This window comes from Aythya fuligula, chromosome 2, assembly GCF_009819795.1.
Source record: "Aythya fuligula isolate bAytFul2 chromosome 2, bAytFul2.pri, whole genome shotgun sequence".
NCBI classification, from domain to species: domain Eukaryota; kingdom Metazoa; phylum Chordata; class Aves; order Anseriformes; family Anatidae; genus Aythya; species Aythya fuligula.
In genome coordinates, this window is record NC_045560.1 from 129,960,432 (window position 1) to 129,979,602 (window position 19,171).

General features: G+C 43.5%; 1 protein-coding gene across 5 annotated transcripts in view; it reads right to left on the reverse strand.

The window, feature by feature from the left end:
• Positions 1–3,515: 3,515 nt before the first annotated feature.
• The window catches only part of ZNF704 (zinc finger protein 704), a 95,217-nt gene continuing 79,561 nt past the window's right edge, over positions 3,516–19,171 (reverse strand). The window contains exons 9-11 of one of the 5 annotated variants that reach the window (XM_032183060.1): positions 17,124–18,492; positions 10,704–10,853; positions 3,516–4,072 (exon numbers count right to left, since the gene is read on the reverse strand). In XM_032183060.1, the coding sequence (XP_032038951.1) occupies positions 18,381–18,492 (112 nt within the window). In that variant the 3' untranslated portion in view covers positions 3,516–4,072; positions 10,704–10,853; positions 17,124–18,380. Of the gene's footprint in view, positions 4,073–7,604; positions 10,854–17,123; positions 18,493–19,171 lie in introns of those variants that run through there. The other 4 variants (XM_032183061.1, XM_032183059.1, XM_032183063.1 and 1 more) reach the window with 4 other exon arrangements.

Genomic DNA, 19,171 nt, shown 5'->3' on the forward strand with positions numbered 1-19,171 from the left:
TGTTTTTACCTATATAGGCAGCAGTCGGACAGTCAGTCACACAGCAAGGAGGCGTGTGCTGCACCGGATCAAAGGGGAAGAGCCCAGTGGGGGATTACAGGGGGATGACTGCAGGCAAGCAGCACAAGTTTTATAAGGGAGCTGCTGGCAATATGCAGCAGAGGTAGGAAACTACAAGGAACAGAAATGAGGATAAAATGCAAATAGAAGAGATCCTTCGATGCGTCTGGCTTTCTCCCAGTATAACAGGATTATTTTGTCACCCCCGTACTTCGTTTCCCTTCCGCTTTCATCTCGCTTTCCTCTGGTAACTTCCCAGTTCCTCTGCCCCGACACCACACCAGGGGCTGGCTCGAAATGTGAAACACCTCCCGTGAGGGACTGCACTTCTCATTTTACCGCCGATTTTGGGAAGCAACAGAAGAGGTGGTGGAGGGAGGAGCTCTGAAAGTCCCCCCGCGTAGCGAGCCACATGGCTTGGTCAACCCCAAACGCCCAAACTCCTGGCCACCATTCTGGGTGAAATCATAAACATTTAGAGAAAAGAAAACCCAAGGAAGGAGTAGCCTGGGAACCGAGCCTGGGAGCGGGGTTTTCAGAATGTTTTTTTTGGGAAATTTCTGATTTTTACCAAAGCCAAGGAAGTAAGAACCATTTCCCTTTCTCCCTCCATCCCTTACTCTGTATCCTCTTTGCTTTCGCGGGTCAAGAGGTCCGTGACCAGAAGGAAGGAACCCGGCCCTTGCTAAACAGGACATCAGCCGAGTCCCCTCACAGAGACCTCGGCTCTTCAGCACTTCAAAAAGCCCGGTCGGTCCCAGCTCAAAGCGCGGGCTAAATGTGGCGACGTGAGTCACCGCTTTGCTGATTTCGTACCTCAAGCATGAGGGGAAAAAAAAAACAGCAGTGCTCTTCCTGGCGACACCGAAACGAATTTGGCACCGCCTCTGGGGGAGAGGCAGAGCACCCTTTTTACTGAGTGCTTGCAGTGCTTGCATGGCCAGCTCACCCCAATTTCCCCATCCTCGCCGTGCTGTTGACTCTCCCCAGGTCTTTTTGGCGGCTGCAGCTTCGCGGCGGGCCACGCGAGGTCAGCACTCGATCAGTTTGCAGCTCCGGAGAGCGGTCCCCAGCTCCTCCCGGCCGTCCCTGCACGGCTTTAACCTCTTCTCTGCTAAAAACCGGCTGCCCTCCAGTTATTTTTCCCCCTTTTTTCCCCCTGCTGGTTCTCATTTTCAAAATGAGTTTGGGGAAATCGGTCTCTAAACCAATTTTATGCATAAAATATAAATATACATTATTATATATTAACATGCTGCTCATGGCATTATGACAGCAAGCTAAGCAGTCTGCAAAGCTCCCAGCTCAGAAGTCTGGGAGGGAAAGGTCAGTCTGCTTTAGCCAAAAACGGACTAATCACACACGGCTCAAAAATACTGAAGGTGGAGTTTGGTGGATCACTGATCTGCAGTCGGATTTAGGCACCTGGAGCTACGCCATAAGGCTGGTTAAAAACAAGCCTGATAGTTTAAGCCAGACCTTGGTAGTGTTTCCTGCGTTTCTCCCTGTCCATAAGGGGTTTGTTTTGTTTTGTTTTGTTTTCTTTTGTTCTACAGCTTGGCAAAAAGAACCAAGGGTTTGCTTCAGAGTAGGACACGATACTACAGAGGCAAAGCTAAACCAAAGGGTGATGAGAAATTTGCTCATCATTTGTCTTGCCTCAAAACAAACGTGTTTGAAAGTTCTTCTTCTCCTTCCTCAACAATTATAAGTGAAAAAAAATAAATTAAAAAAAAAAAATGATTTGTTCATGTTGGTATCATCTGGGGATAAAGCAGGAAAGTGTAACTGAGGAAGGGGCAAGTTCCCTCTCTCTCCGTCTCCCCCTCTGTTCCAAAGCTAAATTTAGAACATAAATCTTAGCGTAATGTTTACTTTTTAGTTTGCTAGCCAAAAGGAAAAATGTAGCTTGGTCTTCAAACCAATCAGGCTGTTTTTATAACCTAAATATTTGTCTTGGCACCGTAAAAAAGAGTGGGTGGGAGGGGGAGAAAAAAGTTGGCAGCTTGAGCAAGTGAAATAGAAAATAATGCGTCCAATTAAGGGGCACCACAAAAATATTGCCATTCCTTAGGTAGCACTTTCGATGCTAAAAGGTTGTTTCCAGTGTTACAGGTTCCCAGCAGGAACAAAGAAGTGAGGTTATAACGCAATGATTCTCTAACACCACATTTGGAGAGCAGGTCTCAAAGGTGCTGGTATTAAAAAAAAAAAAAAAATAAAATAAAAAATAAAAAAAAATGATGGCAACATTGTAAGTATAAAATGCACGGGATACTTCAGGAAAAAAAATGCTTTCTTGCAGTGAAGAGTATTTGAAACCCAAATTCAAACTTAGTGAACTATTTTATCTAAAGAAACGATGTTAGAGGAAGTTACTGCTGCCTGCAGAGAAGGTTTCATTCTGGCTCAGAGTTTCTAAAGGAAGGACACGAGGGCACGAACTATTTCTAACCCAAATGCACATAAGGCAGTCACTTCTGAAAGCTGTTTGGAATTAATTCAAAACGGGACAGAGCCTGCGCAAAGGGGAGAGGAGGGAGTGTAGGTATTCAGCTCTGCATTAAACTGAAACCCCTTTCCTTTAATGCTTCTGCTTTGTACAGTCCTTAAACCACGCTCTTTGCACAAAGCTAACTGCAGTGGTCGGCAACACCACTCACAGCAGAGATTGTTGCCTTTTAGAGTGGCATTTAATTAGCAGGATTTAGTTTGAAATACCACTGAAACACTTCCTTGCTGATTATGGCTTCAAAATCTCTTCTTTTTGCTATCTAGATGAGTCAGCTGTAGGATCACCTGGTCGCAGGTCCCTAATGACAGAGCTTTGGGTACTGCCCGGCAGGAGGGGGTCTCTGAAGGCGAGACTCCTCCAACAGCAGCACCAAGGAGCTCCTCTCACTGCAGCAGTGCCTGCTACCTCTGCCGGGCTTGGAGATCTTCCTGAGGAGAGATGGACGGCTGTTGGTGCATGTGTGTGGTGAGGAGGTGTTGCTGGAAGGGAGAAAAATAAGAACAGAAGAGTGATTAAACCGCTCATTAAATTTAATAGCCCTGCTATTTATATTGGAGTTGGCTTTGCGGCAGAGGGTAGGAATGCATTAGCCAAAGGAAAATCTAAATATGACCTAACAAAGTGAAGGGAGTTGAGAATTTGGACAGAAACAGTATTAATTTTTACTTCCCACCCGCCCCCCCCCAAACTACTCCCTGTTTCGGGAATTTCTCTCCAACTTGTGAGTTCAAAGCAGTAGCTTCATTAGCTCTCCCATGAGGAAGGTTTGTTCTGTTCAGACTAATCCCTGTCTATCGGGAGCGCTCCTTCACGTGCACAGGGAAGGAAGTCGGTCCCGTTTGTAATGAAGTCTGTGCAAAGGCTGCCGTGGACTTGAGCAGGTTCTTGGTTATGTGCTGGCACTCGTGGCTGTAAAAGAACTGAGCGTCACACAAACAAGTTGCAAAGTAGTACATACGGGTTTTATTACATGAATAATTGGACATACTCCTTGGTAATTGGTTACAAGTGCATTTCATTAATGTTCTGTGGACATCATAACAGTCGGAATATCTCAGCTGAACAGTCAGTATTTGGCTGAATTCAAGCCAGTGCAATTCATGACATAACCATAAACAGGAAATTACAGGTCTACGATGAGGTTAGACTAGATAGAGAGCAACAGCATATTTATTGTCACATCAAAGCGTTACAAAGTATGAAAGCCCAATATCTCAACTATCTCTAAAATGGTATTTGTACAAACCTGTTGTATTTACCTAAATGTAAGGATTCGTCACATGGGCAATGCATCATGTCTTTCTCTATTCTGGGGAGTCGTTTCAATATTGAAAACCATTTGGGGCCACAAGAAGAAATGTAAACATCTGATGGTCCTTTGAAAGTCCATTCTGAGAAAATACATCGTGTGCCACAGGAAAAGTGCATCCTAACTGGGGTGTCTGCTATGGCCAGTTCGACTCTCAGATTCACATAGCACCAGGTATTTATCCATTTCTGCAGTAAAAAGTTAGAAAATCTTTGTATTAACTCAGAAAAAAACAAAGTCAAAAGGTTTTTTTCTTCTTCTTCTTCTTTCTTTAGAGGAACAGCAATTAAATAAAAAACCCCACCCAACATTTAAACAGTTACCTCTTATGTACAAAGGAACAAAAAGCTAGCAAAGCGCATAGCCAGAGAACAGTCTTTATTTATTTATTTACTCTCCTCAGGTTCACGCACCTGAATATCTGAGTTTATGTACAGGTGGACAGCTGTCCACACGAGTAATAATCAGAATACTTCTATTTGGCTAAAAGTCGTATAAAAAAAGACAAAACACTTTTTTTTTTTATTTTCTTCAAATACTTTCCAAATATATATATATATATATACTAAAAGTATTCAGTATTTATTTCCATTAGTGCCAGAGTTGGAAGCTCGTTCTCGTTTTAAAAAGTTATCTTGGTGACGGTCAGCGCCGGCGAGGGCCTGGCCGCCGCGCTCAGAGCTTGGCTTCGAGGGACGGCCGCGGGAGCTGCGCCAGACCCAGGGGTTTGCAGGTTGCAGGGAAATGCAGTCATGTCTTTCTGTTGCTCCTCCAGGCCACATCCTGGACACGGCATCTCCCAGCTCTGAGGAGCCCCCCGTACCGCACCGAGCACCCCCACAGCATGACCCCCCAGGGCAGCCGCTCTGCTGATGGCCATGGGCACACCTACCGCAGGTATTTCGGCAGATAGCCCATGAAGACCTGGCCTCAAGCATTTATTTTCCACATCACTGTGTTCTGTGGATCCCGTTGTAGGGGCCCTGGTAAGGAACATGCTTTTCTGTTAGGCAACATACAAAGAGCACTGCATTTTTTTAAGGATGGCGTTTGAACAACAGAACAAAATGAAAACCCAAATCCTCCAAAGTACTGCAAGTATGCTTTATGCAAACAGCACGGTCAGGTAGCTCGATAAATGGGGAAACATAATTTCCACTCTAATTCTTGTAAAGAATATAAAATTACGGGCCGTAGCCCACCAAATACAAACACATACTGTAAAAATATTTTTCAGCTAAGCATAACGTAGATGAGTGCACATATCTGGGTAGGAAGAAATACCACTGCCTTCACACCAGCAGCAAATATTTGAATAGGTTGCATATAAACAAAACCTTTCTTTGTTGATCAGTCCAGGCTTGCTTTACTCTAAAGCAAGGGTGTTCCTTGTGTATCTTTAATTGTTTTTGGGTCTTTCTTCCTTGAAGATAAACCCTAAGAACACACTTCATTCATTGATCCTATTGGGCTGATGCCCATCACAGCAACAACCCCAAATACAAGTATTAATGCACGCGGTACCTTTCCCTTCATTTAATTACCTCAGCTACAAGAACAAGACAACCCTGTTCATCTGCCCACGGCCTTCCAACAGCAGGTACATTCAGACCGAGCCCTGATCCTTCTCTCTTGCACACCCCAAGCCCTGAGGCCCCGGCGGTGCTCAGGGTGAAGGCCCGAGTGCTGCTCCCACCTCTCGCCTTGCCAAAGCTCGGAAGCACATCAGGCAGGACCAAGTGCTAGTGGAGTTGGGGGCGCTGCCAGCTCCTGCAGCTTGGGAGCCGCTCACCTAGAGGAAAAGGTTGGAAAGGAGCCAACGCAAGATAGGGGATGCAGCCCAATGAGGTGCATAGATGGTTTGTAGACATTCATTCGCACAGGTCAAAGGGAGCGTCCTCGCTAGGTGGGTCCATCACCGTCTGCTCTCAGCAGAAATGTGACCTGACAAAGCTACAGGAGAGCAATGAAGCACACGTCTTGTGATTAATGGCAATGCCATGGCATTTCCCACAGAAAGAAGCAGCTCCTTCTTGCTTTTCTGAGATAACTTGAAGTACGTTTCCCTTCAAAGCCTCCCGTTTCTTCAAAATATGTGTAACGTTACCACGGATTTTGAGAGATTCCAGCTCAGTGGTGGCCATCTGAGCACCAGTGTTGATAAACCTGCCCTGAGGCTTATCAGCAATTACAAGCCCTAACAGACAAGCGAGCAGGCCAACAGAAACCTGGATTTAAAGACGGCAATGAGCTAGATTAAAAAGTGATTCTTTTAAAACGCTGACATTCTCGTTCAGTAACTAGTAGTGCTTTTATGCTTTTTTTTTTTTTTTTTTTTTTTTTTTTTTTTTTTTTTTTTTGGCTATAGCTGAGCTAATATTTTGAAAACTCTACAAGTTTGCTCGCGGCTTTTCTTTCAGTCACCACTTTGGAACCTGGCTGCTTCCCAGGAGGAGCATCTGTTGTCCTGAGCGTCCCTGAACACAACAGTCATGTACCAGGCAGGATGGGCTTCAAAACAAGCAGAAAACCTGGGTTTAAATGATCGCTTTTAATCTTGTTTTCCATTTGTGCTTTTTTTTTTTTTTTTTTCCCTGAAGAAAATTTGCTTTCTCATTTACTAAAGCACAGTGATGTGCAACAGAATATAACTCCAACATAGATTAGTGATATTTACTCATCAGGATTTCTGAATTAAAATTATTAATTCAGAAATGCAGTGACTTTGTTCGTGATTCTTCATGCTCTTGTTTTCTCACATTCTTAATTTTTACTTTAGGAAAAACTGGTCCGTGCACTTATGAGATGGCTTAGATTCATCTCTGAAATTTTTAGTCAACCATACCTAAGCAAATTGCACAGAAAGCTTCTTTAAAACTAGAAAAAATGTAGCTATCAGGATTTTCAAGGAGAAGAGTAAAATTATTAAAAACACGTTTGGCAATCAAAGTGAAGAAACGCTGCCTGTAGCTAGTGGACTGATAATTCACAGAGAAATGAAAAACCAAAAAAAAAAAAAAAAAGATTTTTTTCCATACAAATAATGAATATTAAAAGCACAAGAGGATGAGGGCTCTTTCTGGCCTCCTTCTAAAACCCAGTGACTAGAAACAAAGAATTCACTTCCTGAATTACTCCAATGATCTGAGAAGAAACTATTCCTTCTCTGTATTTCAAAACAGTGACTCTGTCAAAAAGCTGGTTTAGTGCATTAACAAACTCAGGAGCTGGTGCTTAGCAAATTAAATAGTTCAGTAGTCTTGCTTTACAGTTTCAAGTACAAAGCACGTGGTTTTTAGTATTTAAACTCAATTTTCATAGGCTTTTTAGACATTAATACACACACTGCTAATTTCACAAATGTTCTTAAGAAAAATATCTGAAATGTTTGGGGTGTCACCGCTTGCACTAATGAATCCCTGCGTAGCTCAAGTCGATTTGAAGTGCTCTGATTCAGCACGCAGGAGCAACTCAGATGCAGACACAAAGATTTTAAACACTTTTTTTTTTTCATAGAAAGTTACAGCAAAATTCCTAGGGGAATTTTGGAAAGCCTGAGTCTATACATTCGGATCAAACACTAGGACATTTCCAGTGGCAATGGACTGCAGAGGCTTTTTGACGAGCTGTGGCTGTGGTCCTGTGCCCTCCACCACTCCGCCCAGCTGCTGGGGCTACAGGCAGACACTGAGGGAGTCAGCATAAGTCTGCACGGTGGCATTTATTTTTATTTTTATTTTTATTTTCTGTCTTTTTCTTTTTCTAAGAAGCAGTTGTTAGCCATGTCCAAGTGGCTGGCAGTGGATTTACCTCACCTAAATCTGCAGCGCTGCTCACAGGCTGCCCCCAGAGGGCAATAAGATATCAGACTGCCAGTAAGCATCAGCTACATGCAAAAGTCTCTCTCTTTTAAGCCTTCCTTCAAACACACATAAAAGCACAGAAAGCAGTCGGGCAGCAGAGCCGCTGCTGTGCTGCTGAAGGCCAGCTACCCACCAGCATCCCCTGCTCCTGATTGTCTTCTGTGGGGGAAGCTTGATGGAAAAAGGGCAAGGCGATGTTATATTTGCAACTCAAATGGGGACTGCACCCACGCTGCTGGGCTCAGCAGTCAGCCTCTGCTTGCACCTGGGGATGCAGACATGGGACACTGGGGTGCCTGAGGTCACACACTCGCTGATCAGCCAGGGAGTGGAGAGCCCAGAAGGATTTACCCAAGGAAGGAGGGAGCCTCACAGCCCCTCATCCCTTTTACTGCTCTGTGCTCCACTCACTTCTGCGCTGGGGCAGAGGAATTGTTCATTTAAAGCGCTGAAACTGGCAGCTAAAAATCCTGAAGCTAACCTACATGCAATGGTATTAGGGCCCTGCGTGTGCCACCAAGATCAGAAGGAAGACGATTTCTTCGTTAGCACATCTAGGAACAAGAAGATTGTTTATAGGACATTGGTTCCCCAAACTGGGAGGAATAAAGCCAGAAAAAAAACCCAACAACAAATGGGAATAACGTTATCAGGCTGGAAGCAGGTCTGTTAGCGTAAGAGCTTGGTGAGCTCCAGCTGAAAGCAGGAAAACGCGTGCTCACGTATGGCTTCTGGTGCTCACACACAGCTTCTGGGGAGGTGTCCCTGCCCATGGCAGGGAGTGGAAGTAGATGACCTCTTAGGGCCCTTCCAACCCAAACCATGGCTGTGATGCTGTGATCCAGTGATCCTCTAACTCTGTGGTATATCCTCCTTCTGTGAGTTCAGAGACTGCCCAGCACCCAGGGTTGTGTTAGACTAGGGAAAACCTCTCTTTGGTAATTAAGTGAAGCTGATTTAAACTTTTCTGGGAACTCTTCCCATTTCAACTTGGCTTATTAAATGACTTTACACTTCTTTACACTATTTCTTAAGGCCCATATCAATAAAACTAATGCAGGTTTTGTATCCAACCAAATCCAATGGCTAGCGCGTTGTCTCCTGCTTATCCATATTCCATTTTAAATCATGCAACCCGCTAATATATTGAATTTATTACATAATAAACCAGTTCACACCTACAACATTCCTCAGCATTATCATTAAAAGATTTCCGATCTAAATAGTTTATTTGCTACATTTTATGGAACTTGTATTTTCATCAACACATCTGAGTGTCACGGTTAATTTCTGGGTAAAACTAAAGTAACAAGGAGTTTCTTGTCTTGGACATCAAACAGACATGGCCCAACAGGTGAAAAAGTTCATAAAGTGCAGTGCAGAGCACATTAAAGCTCTGTGAAATAGATTTACACCAAGGGAAGGAGGAAATGCGCTGGTTCTAAAAATATTAATGCAGAAAAATATTTTTAAGAAGGAACTTAAATTTACTCTATATTCTCCAAGCTTGGGCCAACCCAAGCTGCTGTGAAGCCAGGTGTTAGGTGAGGTGTAGAGCTCTAAATCTAAAAGAATATTCCCCAAAACCCGTGACTGACAAAGACAACAACACTTGGTTGTTGTTCCTTGTACCTTGCAAACGCGCTGGCGGCTGGTGCTGTGTTCGAAATCCCACTGGATCCCCTCCCTTAACCTGAGGCTCAAACCCAACACGGGCCTGGTTTTAGGGCTTCTTGCTGGATTCCACAAACGTGCCTGGCATTGGTGGGAGGGCTTACACACCGAACAGCACATGCTTAAAACAACCTGCCCCTAAGGCACACCCAGCGGTACCACTGGAAACCCACCCAAGACCTTCCAGCAGCAGTGCAAACATCCCGGTAAGTGTCCACCCTCTCGCAAAGCCTACAGCACGCTTCTCTCTGCAAGCACTCAGACAGGGAGAGTCACAATCCCGCAGGCAGTGACACTGGGAATAGTCACAGAGAGGAAAATCCCAAACCTTCCCCCCGCAGCTGCCGCCCACAGGAGCCATCCCAGCCGATGAAGCTACTGGCAGGGATGAGGGCAGCTCCCCGGAGGAAAAACACGATGCTTTGAGGGCTCAGCTCGTTACAGCACATTTTACTCTTAATTGTGTAACAAGACTTTTTATCAAGCTTGTAATTTAAATAAAACGAGCTCCTTTTCCTCTCCTCCTCAGATTAATCAGACGGAATTCCTGCTGTCTGCATGGCTTGGGAGGGGAAAATGCTTTTTTGACCTTCAACCTGTGTGAAAGACGATCAGCGCAAAAGGTTGCATCGATGCTGTTTGATTCATCGAATTTGGTGTTTTCTGGTCAATTCATTACGCAATCTAGTTTTTAGTAACATTAGCATCTGAACATATTTGGCTTAGGATGCTTCTGAGAAAAGATGATTCATTTGGGCTTTCTTGCCTTGCTCTGTCAGCAGGTCAGGTACGCTGTTACAGAAAATAAACAAAGCCAGGGCTGGCTACTGATGGGTGGCAGAATCCTTCCCTTCTGCATGGAAAATAGTGCGGTGCTTTGGCAGGTGGAATGAATTCGTACCAAAACCAACAGGGATGAGGCCACAGAAGTGGCAGCACACTGCAAGGTAGCATCTGAATGACGATGGTACCGTGAGGTTTGCTGTGTGTAATGCCTTATTCTCAAGCCTCTGGCCTCATCACAAGTGAAAATGTGCCAAGAGAGAAGTTTCATTCGACTTACTTTGCTTTCCTGAGCTATTTTGTTCCAGTCTGTGCCTCATGGCTCAAGCCTGTTTCAGTAACGTCTCTGAATTTCACTTTGTCCTTTGGCCCTTTACTAGAAGAGTCAGAGGGAAACAACCAAACACCCTCCTCCTGCTCAACAGCCCAGATCATTTCAGCCTGACATTTAAATAAAGATACAGATTGTATTTAAATACAGCAATCTTTTTGTACATACCCACTTCCTTGACGAGCTCTCTGCTTAAGAAGGAGCAGATCGTTCAGACCATGCAGTGCAACAAAGGAAGAAATCTCTTTCTTTAAAAATTATTTCCGAAAGAATCTGATTTCAGGCCATCTATTGCTGATTTAGGAAATGTCTTCACAACTAGAATACAAACAGGTAAAGCCCAATAATAAAATGCAAGAGACAGAGCAGAATTTACTCAGAAGTAGGCATTTTTCTGACATCACTGGTGGTTCCAGACTAAACAATTTCTGTAACCAAAGGCAATATTTTTTTTGTCACTAATCTAACATGTGTATAGCTTTGTAAAGGTGCTTTGGGTTACTTCTGCCCTGTAAGGCAACACACCACTACTCTATGCAATTTACAGGTTTCCCTCTCTTCCTTTTGGTTCTTATGAAATCCCAAATTCTGTTTCGTAGCTTACAATGAATAGATATAAAATCATACCAACATTATCACTTCAGAGAGGTAATAAGATCCCAGTGCTGTAAAAGCTCATTAAAAAAAAGAGAGTGCACATTTTGCAGTGCTGTACAAACACACACTGCTTTTTTCCGAAATTTAGCCCTTTGAAAGTATTGCACCTTGCTAATAAGACTACCTTCTATTGTCACTAACAGCACTGATGCTCTTTTAACACTAAAAAAATCACACAAAGACAGCATCATCTGTGGCCTAACAGCACAATACCCTCAAGTTTTTAGGTACGGTTACTTATTTCCTTGCATACTCAGAACTCTGTGCCTCCAGCTCCCCGGAGGAGCACGGAGCACACAAGGGATACAGGCGAGACGACACACATTTATGCTTCTCATGCCTTTTTTTCTGATGTGCTCAAGTAAGTCCCGTTGAGCTTGCTGGCAAATAGACACCTCTACGTATCTAAGAAATGCTTTCACGTGTTAAAATGCACAATTAAATGTTTCTTCTTTCTCGCGTTCCCTTTACAACACAAAAAAAATAAAATCCAAGAGTCCTCTAAATTCGTCTCATCTCCAACATACACAACGCGAATCACGTTAAATCAGAAAAAGATAGATTGTCTTACAAAGTGCATATTTTGCTCAAAGCTGTACGAACATCAGCTCCTTCCACAGCCCGATTTCAGAAAAGCACAAGGCGTGTGCCTGGCTTTAGGAAGGCTAAAGGCTTCCTCGAGCACCTCGGTGGCGCTGAGCCTGTGTTTGGGACCAAGCTGCCCCCGTCATGCACAGCCATTCCCTCCCTGTCCTGGGGATCACAGGCAGCCCTGCCACAAGACATTGCTCGGTGTCAGTGCCACAGCTCCTACAGGTAAGTAGCGACACCCAAAGTCCTGACACCGCGTGCGATTCACACGTCTAGGTCCCAATACTGAAGATGTTGGTGTGCATTTTTATTCACTTCAGTGTACGTGTTTAAGAATCTGCAGAAAGAAGGTCCTGGACAACAGCAAAAGATCGGAAAAATTATTATGGGCAAAAAAAATAATTCCGTATAAATAAGGAAAAAGTTGAGAACTTGCATATGTATTCTTTCAAAATACTGGTTAATATGGATCGGTAGGACCTTGGGGTGACTGAAGCCTTTGCAGATATGGAAGGAGTTTGGTGGTGGCATGGTCTCTTTTAATTTCATGTAGAAATCAGCACCATGAAGAGTGGAGTACTCAGTACCCCTGGGTTATCATCCTAGTCTCTGATTTTTTGCTTGCTGAAGTCATTTGGTAATTCCAATATAGACAAAGTATGCTTTGACCAAGCAGCTATATGAACAAGAACCCTTTACATTTACAGCAGATTTGGAAAGACTTACACAAATGTATAGGTTTATACTACATTTAGGTTATGGTTCAAGCTCACTTTCTGTATTTTGTATCAGCTAAAATGTCTGGCTTGTGTTTGGACCTTCATAAGCTTTAGTGCCGAGTGAGCTCACATTCCCCAATTAATGCTTCCTTCCAAGCATTAATAATACATTAATAATTCAACTAGTGACATATTGCTCTTCAGATTTTGCCTAGAATAGAAAAAAAAAAAAAACAAAATTCTTACCCATCTTCCATTCAAATAAAACTACACCTTGCCTTTACAACCCTCCTGTGCTCCCTGAGGAAATCTGCATTACCCTAATCTTTTTTGTTGTTATTGTTGTTGTTGTTGTTAGTTTTCCCAAGGCATTTTGTATAAACATTTTAGTGATGTCTGTTTATCTGAACATTACACATTACACGCTAATGGCTGGAGGGCGAAACACGGTAAGATGAAGACCGGGGGGGGTCAATCATATATTTTTGAACATGGTTGGTTTCTAATGCGAGGCAGAAAACCTGGCCTTCCTGTTTGGCAAAGGTGGCAAACACATCCAAATGTGTCAGCATCCCTCCTTGGCAAGGAGCTACAGCCAGAATTTTGATTTAATGTGGACACCCTGCCCCATTAATGTAATATTTTGTGTAGTCCAAAGTAACAGAAAAGCTAAAATAGTGTCTGCCTTGCTAAATTAATTTCTACCAAGGGTAATTTGGATATCTCACGTTTACATTCAAACACTGAAGGAAAAAAAAAATCTTGGCATTAAGACGTGTTAAAAAAGCAAGACCCTAGCTTGCTATTGAATTTACCCATTCCCTTACATTTTGAATGGATTCTTGCTGTTAGCATAAGCAAGAACAGGAGCAACAAGTAGTTTATTTCGCGTGGTGCCATCAGCAGCAGACCCTGCTTTCAGGGCCTTTTGGGATTGTTAGGCAAAATGGCCTGTGTGAAGCCAAAAGCAGACAGGCAGTGCTCTCCACATCGAGCTACAAACTCAGGAATTGAAGATGCAAGGCCTTTGTACCTTGTGTTTGGGCAGCAGTGAGGTGGCTGTCCACGCGGAAGCGCTGTAGTCCAAGATGGAGAAAGGCCTCCAAGTGGGCGTTATCAGTTCCAGCCGTGCGCTGGCTTTTTTGCAGCCCTGAGGAAGCTTTTCAAGGTCAAGCAGATGCAGCCAAGGGCTGCTTCCACCTAGCAGATACTGAATGCATTCAAACCATCAGCTTGATTAGTGTCTGCTAATGACTGACTCTCTAATTACGTTGCTAAAGGTGTCATAAAAGCCTCCTGCTCACGCTGGAGCAACACCTCCACCACGCTGCTTTGTAACAGCCCCGTTTTCCACCAGCGAAACCCCGACAGCTGCAGGACAGACCCAACACCCTGCCAGGTCCCAGTTCCAGTGCTACCACTTACAGGAAGGTTGGTAACATGTCAGCAGAAGACAAAACGAGACTTTACAAACACTTCCCGATCAAAGTAGTTTAAGAAAAGGAGCAGCACAACGTCTCCCTACAGATGACTGGAGTTTATACCGACAGAAACAAGCCTCTCTGGCAACCTGCTCTACGCATGGCCAGCAAGCTTTGCGTGTCTTGCCTTCCTCCTGAGATGGTTTCTCGACATATGACACAGAGAGAGGATAAAAGAAATGACTTTGTGTGCCACACTTTTGGCTGGGCCTGCCTGTCCTGTGATCTGGGACCACTTCAGCTGGTCACAGCCTGTATCAGACTGTCTTACTGGGTCAGGATGAATGAAAAAAAACAAATGCAGCAACAAGGAATACGTTTGGGCTATGCCGTGGAGCCAGAACCCATTGTGAAGCACAGGTTCCGCAAGAACTCGTTGCTGAAGCTTTGCCTTCCGTTGTGTTCCTACCTCTGTTACCTCACACAAGGAAGGAGAGAAGGTGTGAGGAAAGCAGGTGATGGAGAAGGGCTGCGAGGGATCCAAGCATCGTCAGAGAGCCGGTGTTCATGCCAGGCCAAAGATGTGCGTAAGGAAACCCAGCAGGAAGGTTTTCTGCTCAGTATGGTGACACGAGCAGGCCCTGCAGCTCTGGCTCACATGACGACGGGTACCTGCACGTCTCTTCATGGAAGAGCTTCTGCTCACTTTGCATCCTGTGTGTCCTTTCACACTTGTGCAAGGCACTGGAGAATCAGGCACATTGGGGTGGAAACAAATTTTTAGGAGCAAGATGATCGGAGCTAGCGCTGTCCAACAGGTGCTGTTTCCTATAGGATGGGGACATGGGAAACAGCTTTGTTCTAGGAAGAAAACTCCTGAAGAAAAGTATTTGGGAGCTGCTCTGTTGACAGCCACTCTGCTACTGATGCCGACAGTCTCTGTACCCAGCATCACTGGCTGCAAGCAGCTAAAGCTAGCAGAATAAATCCTCCCACTTGTGTGTCTTACGGGGAGGTTCGGGCTCTTGCCATCAACGCGCACGTGTCCAGCCACCTGCAGCACACAGACACGGCGTAACGAGCTCTGGCTGCTCCCCCCATCTTTGGGAGGTCAGAGAGAATGACCTACGAACTGCAAAGAAATAGGAAATTGGGGGAATGGTGTGTCCTGACGGCTCTAAACAAGCAAAGCATTCAAGATAGCCCCTTCCTGGGAAGCAAAGAGATCTAAACTCTTTCTGGAAGGACTGTGCAGAACTCTGACACGAGCCAGGCATTTGCAGGCCAACAATACTGCGTGGAACAACACCAAAGCGATACGCTAAAAAATGGAAGAAGTTATTTCAGATGCGCTCTGTGATGCCAAGACAGAGAGAGAAAGGCTTTGCTGACATTTCTGGTCTTGCTGGGTGTGTTAAGAAGGCAAAAGGGATCTTTGCAGATGACAAAGGGCAGTCAGCTGGGTGCCTGGGTGCCCTGCGGCAGCTCAAGAGGGCTGTGCCATCTCCCTGGCTCAGGCCGGGAGCGAGACACGTTAATCACAATGCCACAGCCAAAAGGTGCAGAACTGATTTAATATAAACTCTGCTGATTAAAGTTTGTGTAAAAATACTGATAGTTTAATTTTGTCCCGGCAGGATTTATGCTGGGTTAAGTGTTTTCCATCCTCTGCTTGTTAACACAAACCTTCTACCACTTTTGATGATTTGCAGCTCTTGTGCCTCTACGTAATCCATAGCAAATCCATACCAGAGGGTGCCCTGGTCTGGCACGAAAACCAATCTTCTGAGCGGAAATCTATAACAAATAAACTTATTACAATAATTTTAAAGTGCCCTCAGGAAAGGTGCTCGTGATGGCTTGACATTATGGAGCCTACATACAATCTAACACATTATTTTTACAAAATCCTCCGAAGCAACAAGGCAAAATACAAAAGGAGGGGAACAACAAACATATAAGCAAATACTGTTAAATCTTACAATGGTCTCATTCACTATGAAACATTTTATAATTAGTCTTGCAGTGCTGTAAGAATAGGGGGCAAATTGGCAGGAGTATCTTTGAAAAGGCCCAGATTTTGTCAGTACGACCACAGTAAATACCGAAACAGCAAGCTCAGTGTTTGAAGACAAAATTTGAGACTACGAATTACTATGAGGCATTTTACTACAGGCATTGAAAAAATACAATATCCAAAGAAAACCCATGAGCCACATTTTGCTGAGGAAAAAAAAAAAAAGATGATAGAACAGTGGCTACGTATATCCAGTGACATTAACCACCTGGTTTTAGATTTATAAAGAAAACAATCCTTCTCATCTCTCTTGATCCCAGATATGTGTATATGTATGTGCCTACATATACACACACATATATGCACATAGATACACACACATAAATAATATATTTCAGGGTCTAACTAGGTTTCTATTTCCTTTTCTTTTTTTTTGGAATAACTTAAGAGAACACAACTGGGCTCAAAAAAATCAAGAAATTGTGTGCATGCAAGCACATCCTGCTGCTTGTGCATGTAAATTACACAATTTGTAAACAACTGCAGAAATAGCACGTTCAAATTAGGCAGCTGATTGCCCAATTAACTTGCTTAAAAAAAAATCAGATGATAACCATCAGTAGCTCCTATTATATATTTACTTCTCAGCATCACTTTGCTGAATTCATAGCACATATCCTCAACAGCTGCATCGTTATTTTGTGCTTTAACACAGGCAAAAGCAGCAATGCATGCTCAATAAAGTACCAAATGAACTTTGGACCAGATTTTAGAAAGCTGTTTAGATACCCAGAGTCCTTATCCCAGGGAGGACAAGGCAGATTAGACAATTTAAAGAAATTAAAAAAAAATCTGGTCTCAATTCAAATGGTATGAAAAGAAATCCAGAAATTTTCAGCCTCTATACCTCTATTAAGAGGCAAAGTTTTGCTTTTTTTTTTTAAGGTGTCTTGTTTTGTTTAACAGGCAAGCATTACTTAACAGTATACGTTCGTATCCTAGTAAATCCTTACTTTATTTTTGTATTAAAATAATTGTCAATCAATTCCATCAAGTTGAGACAACACAGCTTTCCACATTCAGGTGCATACTTCCTAATGGACAGAGAATCTCTATCCAAGTACTGTGAGTACAGAAACTTGTTAATGTGTATATTGAAATGAGTTAAGAAATGGACTTTTACCATAAATATGTTGCTCCTTTGCTGTTGTACGTCTTTTTCGGAGATGACGTTGTGGATAGGGGTAAATTCTTTCCTTTGCCATTTTTTTTTTTTTGCGCAAAATAAATTTTAGCAACTTTAATAGGTAAAAAAAATTACGTTGAGCAAACTGTTATCTTAACAACAATCTCTCAAATACGAGAAAAGGAAGCAAGAGCAGAACTGCTGGGCTGGATCATGTCCCTGAATAGGTATTTGATATAATCCTAGTGGCTGCATTTACCAGTTCGCTACAGGCCTTGTGCAGCAGCAGACGTGCTGGTCCAACTGTCAGTCCTCCCCAGGAAGAGGGAGAGTGGTAAGAAAAGCTACTGGACCCCATTATTCTCAAGAGTTTCCATCGAGCATCGCTGAATTTCTTCCCTCCACTTGTGTGGTGACGGTATCTGCTGGTGACTTTCCATTGCTGCTTTTCTTCCTCCAGAGATCAAAAATCCAATTTGGTACTTGAATTACTTTGTTCCACTCTGCTGGTCTGTGCCTGGTTTAAAAATCTTCCAGGAGCACTGCTTGCCCTTCTTGAAAATTCAGGCTTTTGTTTTTCTCCTATAAACAAACAAACAAAAATCCCAACTCCTCCCCATAGCCCCTTTCAAAAATATAATATCATCATGATTATTCGTATCAGGAGAATTATTTAGCAGTCTCCAGTCTTAGTACAGCTTTTGCTGAGTAAATGGTAGCTTATAGGACTCTGAAGTGTTTATTAGAAAGCTTTCAAAAAGAGATCTTCATTTCAGGAACAGAAAAATTGTTCAGTTTAGCAAATACAGATGTTCACAGCAAAGAGACTGAAATGGTTAAAAATGATCGGAAGGAGCAAGTAGCTCAAAGAGTTAGCAAAAAATTAACTTTTCCTTTTCTTTTTTTTTTTTTAAACAGAAAAACACTAATAGCTGCTCTGGTTTCGATACTTAGTAAGACAGATTTTTGTTATATGTTCTTGTTTTTGCTTTTTATTTATTTTTTGCTCTATTGCTCCACACAGGTTTTGATTAGTGCTTCTCCTTGGCTACAAGTGCTTCACTTTGAAATACAAAGCTCTCTTTTTTTTTAAAAAAAAAAAATCAAAATCAAAACAAAACAAAACAAAAACCCCCCAAAAAACAAACAACCACATCACTGGAGGGAAACCGGGAAGTGATACAGTGCAGCTGTAGCGATCTGGTCCTGCTGTTGTCCTCCCCCATCCCCAAATCCGCCGCATGATTTCACTCGTTAGTCGATGAACCTTTGGCAGGCCTTCTTCCACCGGCAGGCAGTACACCACATATCTCTGTTCTCCATCCCATAGACCTTCCGACACTTTTTCCCCTCCCCTCTAGGCTTCCTGTTGGAGAGAAAGGAAAGCTTGTTAACATGATGTTTTTTTAGCTTTAGCACCCCCAGATCAGGACAAATGACCTAAATGGAGCACAAAAGGGCGAGAAACCCCAGTGTTTCAAAAAGATTTCGGGGTATTTGTGAGGTGACCAGGAACTGGGGAAGCTGGCAGATCCACGGCTGCAGTCTGCAGCAGCTGCTGAGCCTGCTCCTCTATGCCAAGGCTGGTCCCAGTCATCAGGCTAAGCCTGACCTAGAAACGTGTTACTTCAGCCACACGAAGTGCCGAGGTGTAGGGGATAACCACAGCTATTCTGCAGCACAGCCCAGGTCACATCAGACACGGGCGCTCTTTGGTACAAATACTTTGCATAGCTCCAAGCAGCAGACCTTGACTACGAGCACGCAGCAGCTCTGCAAAGGAGAGGAAAAGCCATCTCTGAAGTTTCTAAGTCCTTGCTGCATGGTTTGCTGAGGCTGATAGATCAAAGAACACCACGGTGATTAAAACCAAGTGTCAACCCTTGCCCTCAGCAGCAAGGCGTTCACGTGTGCTCCTGCTCCTTCCTTCCCAAAGCCAGGCAGGCAGGCGGTACCTGCCTCTAAAGCTCTAATGACTGTCAGGTCTTCCATCCTACAACGTACTTAGAGTTCACACGAGAAGTTCAGAAAATGATCAAAGTAAT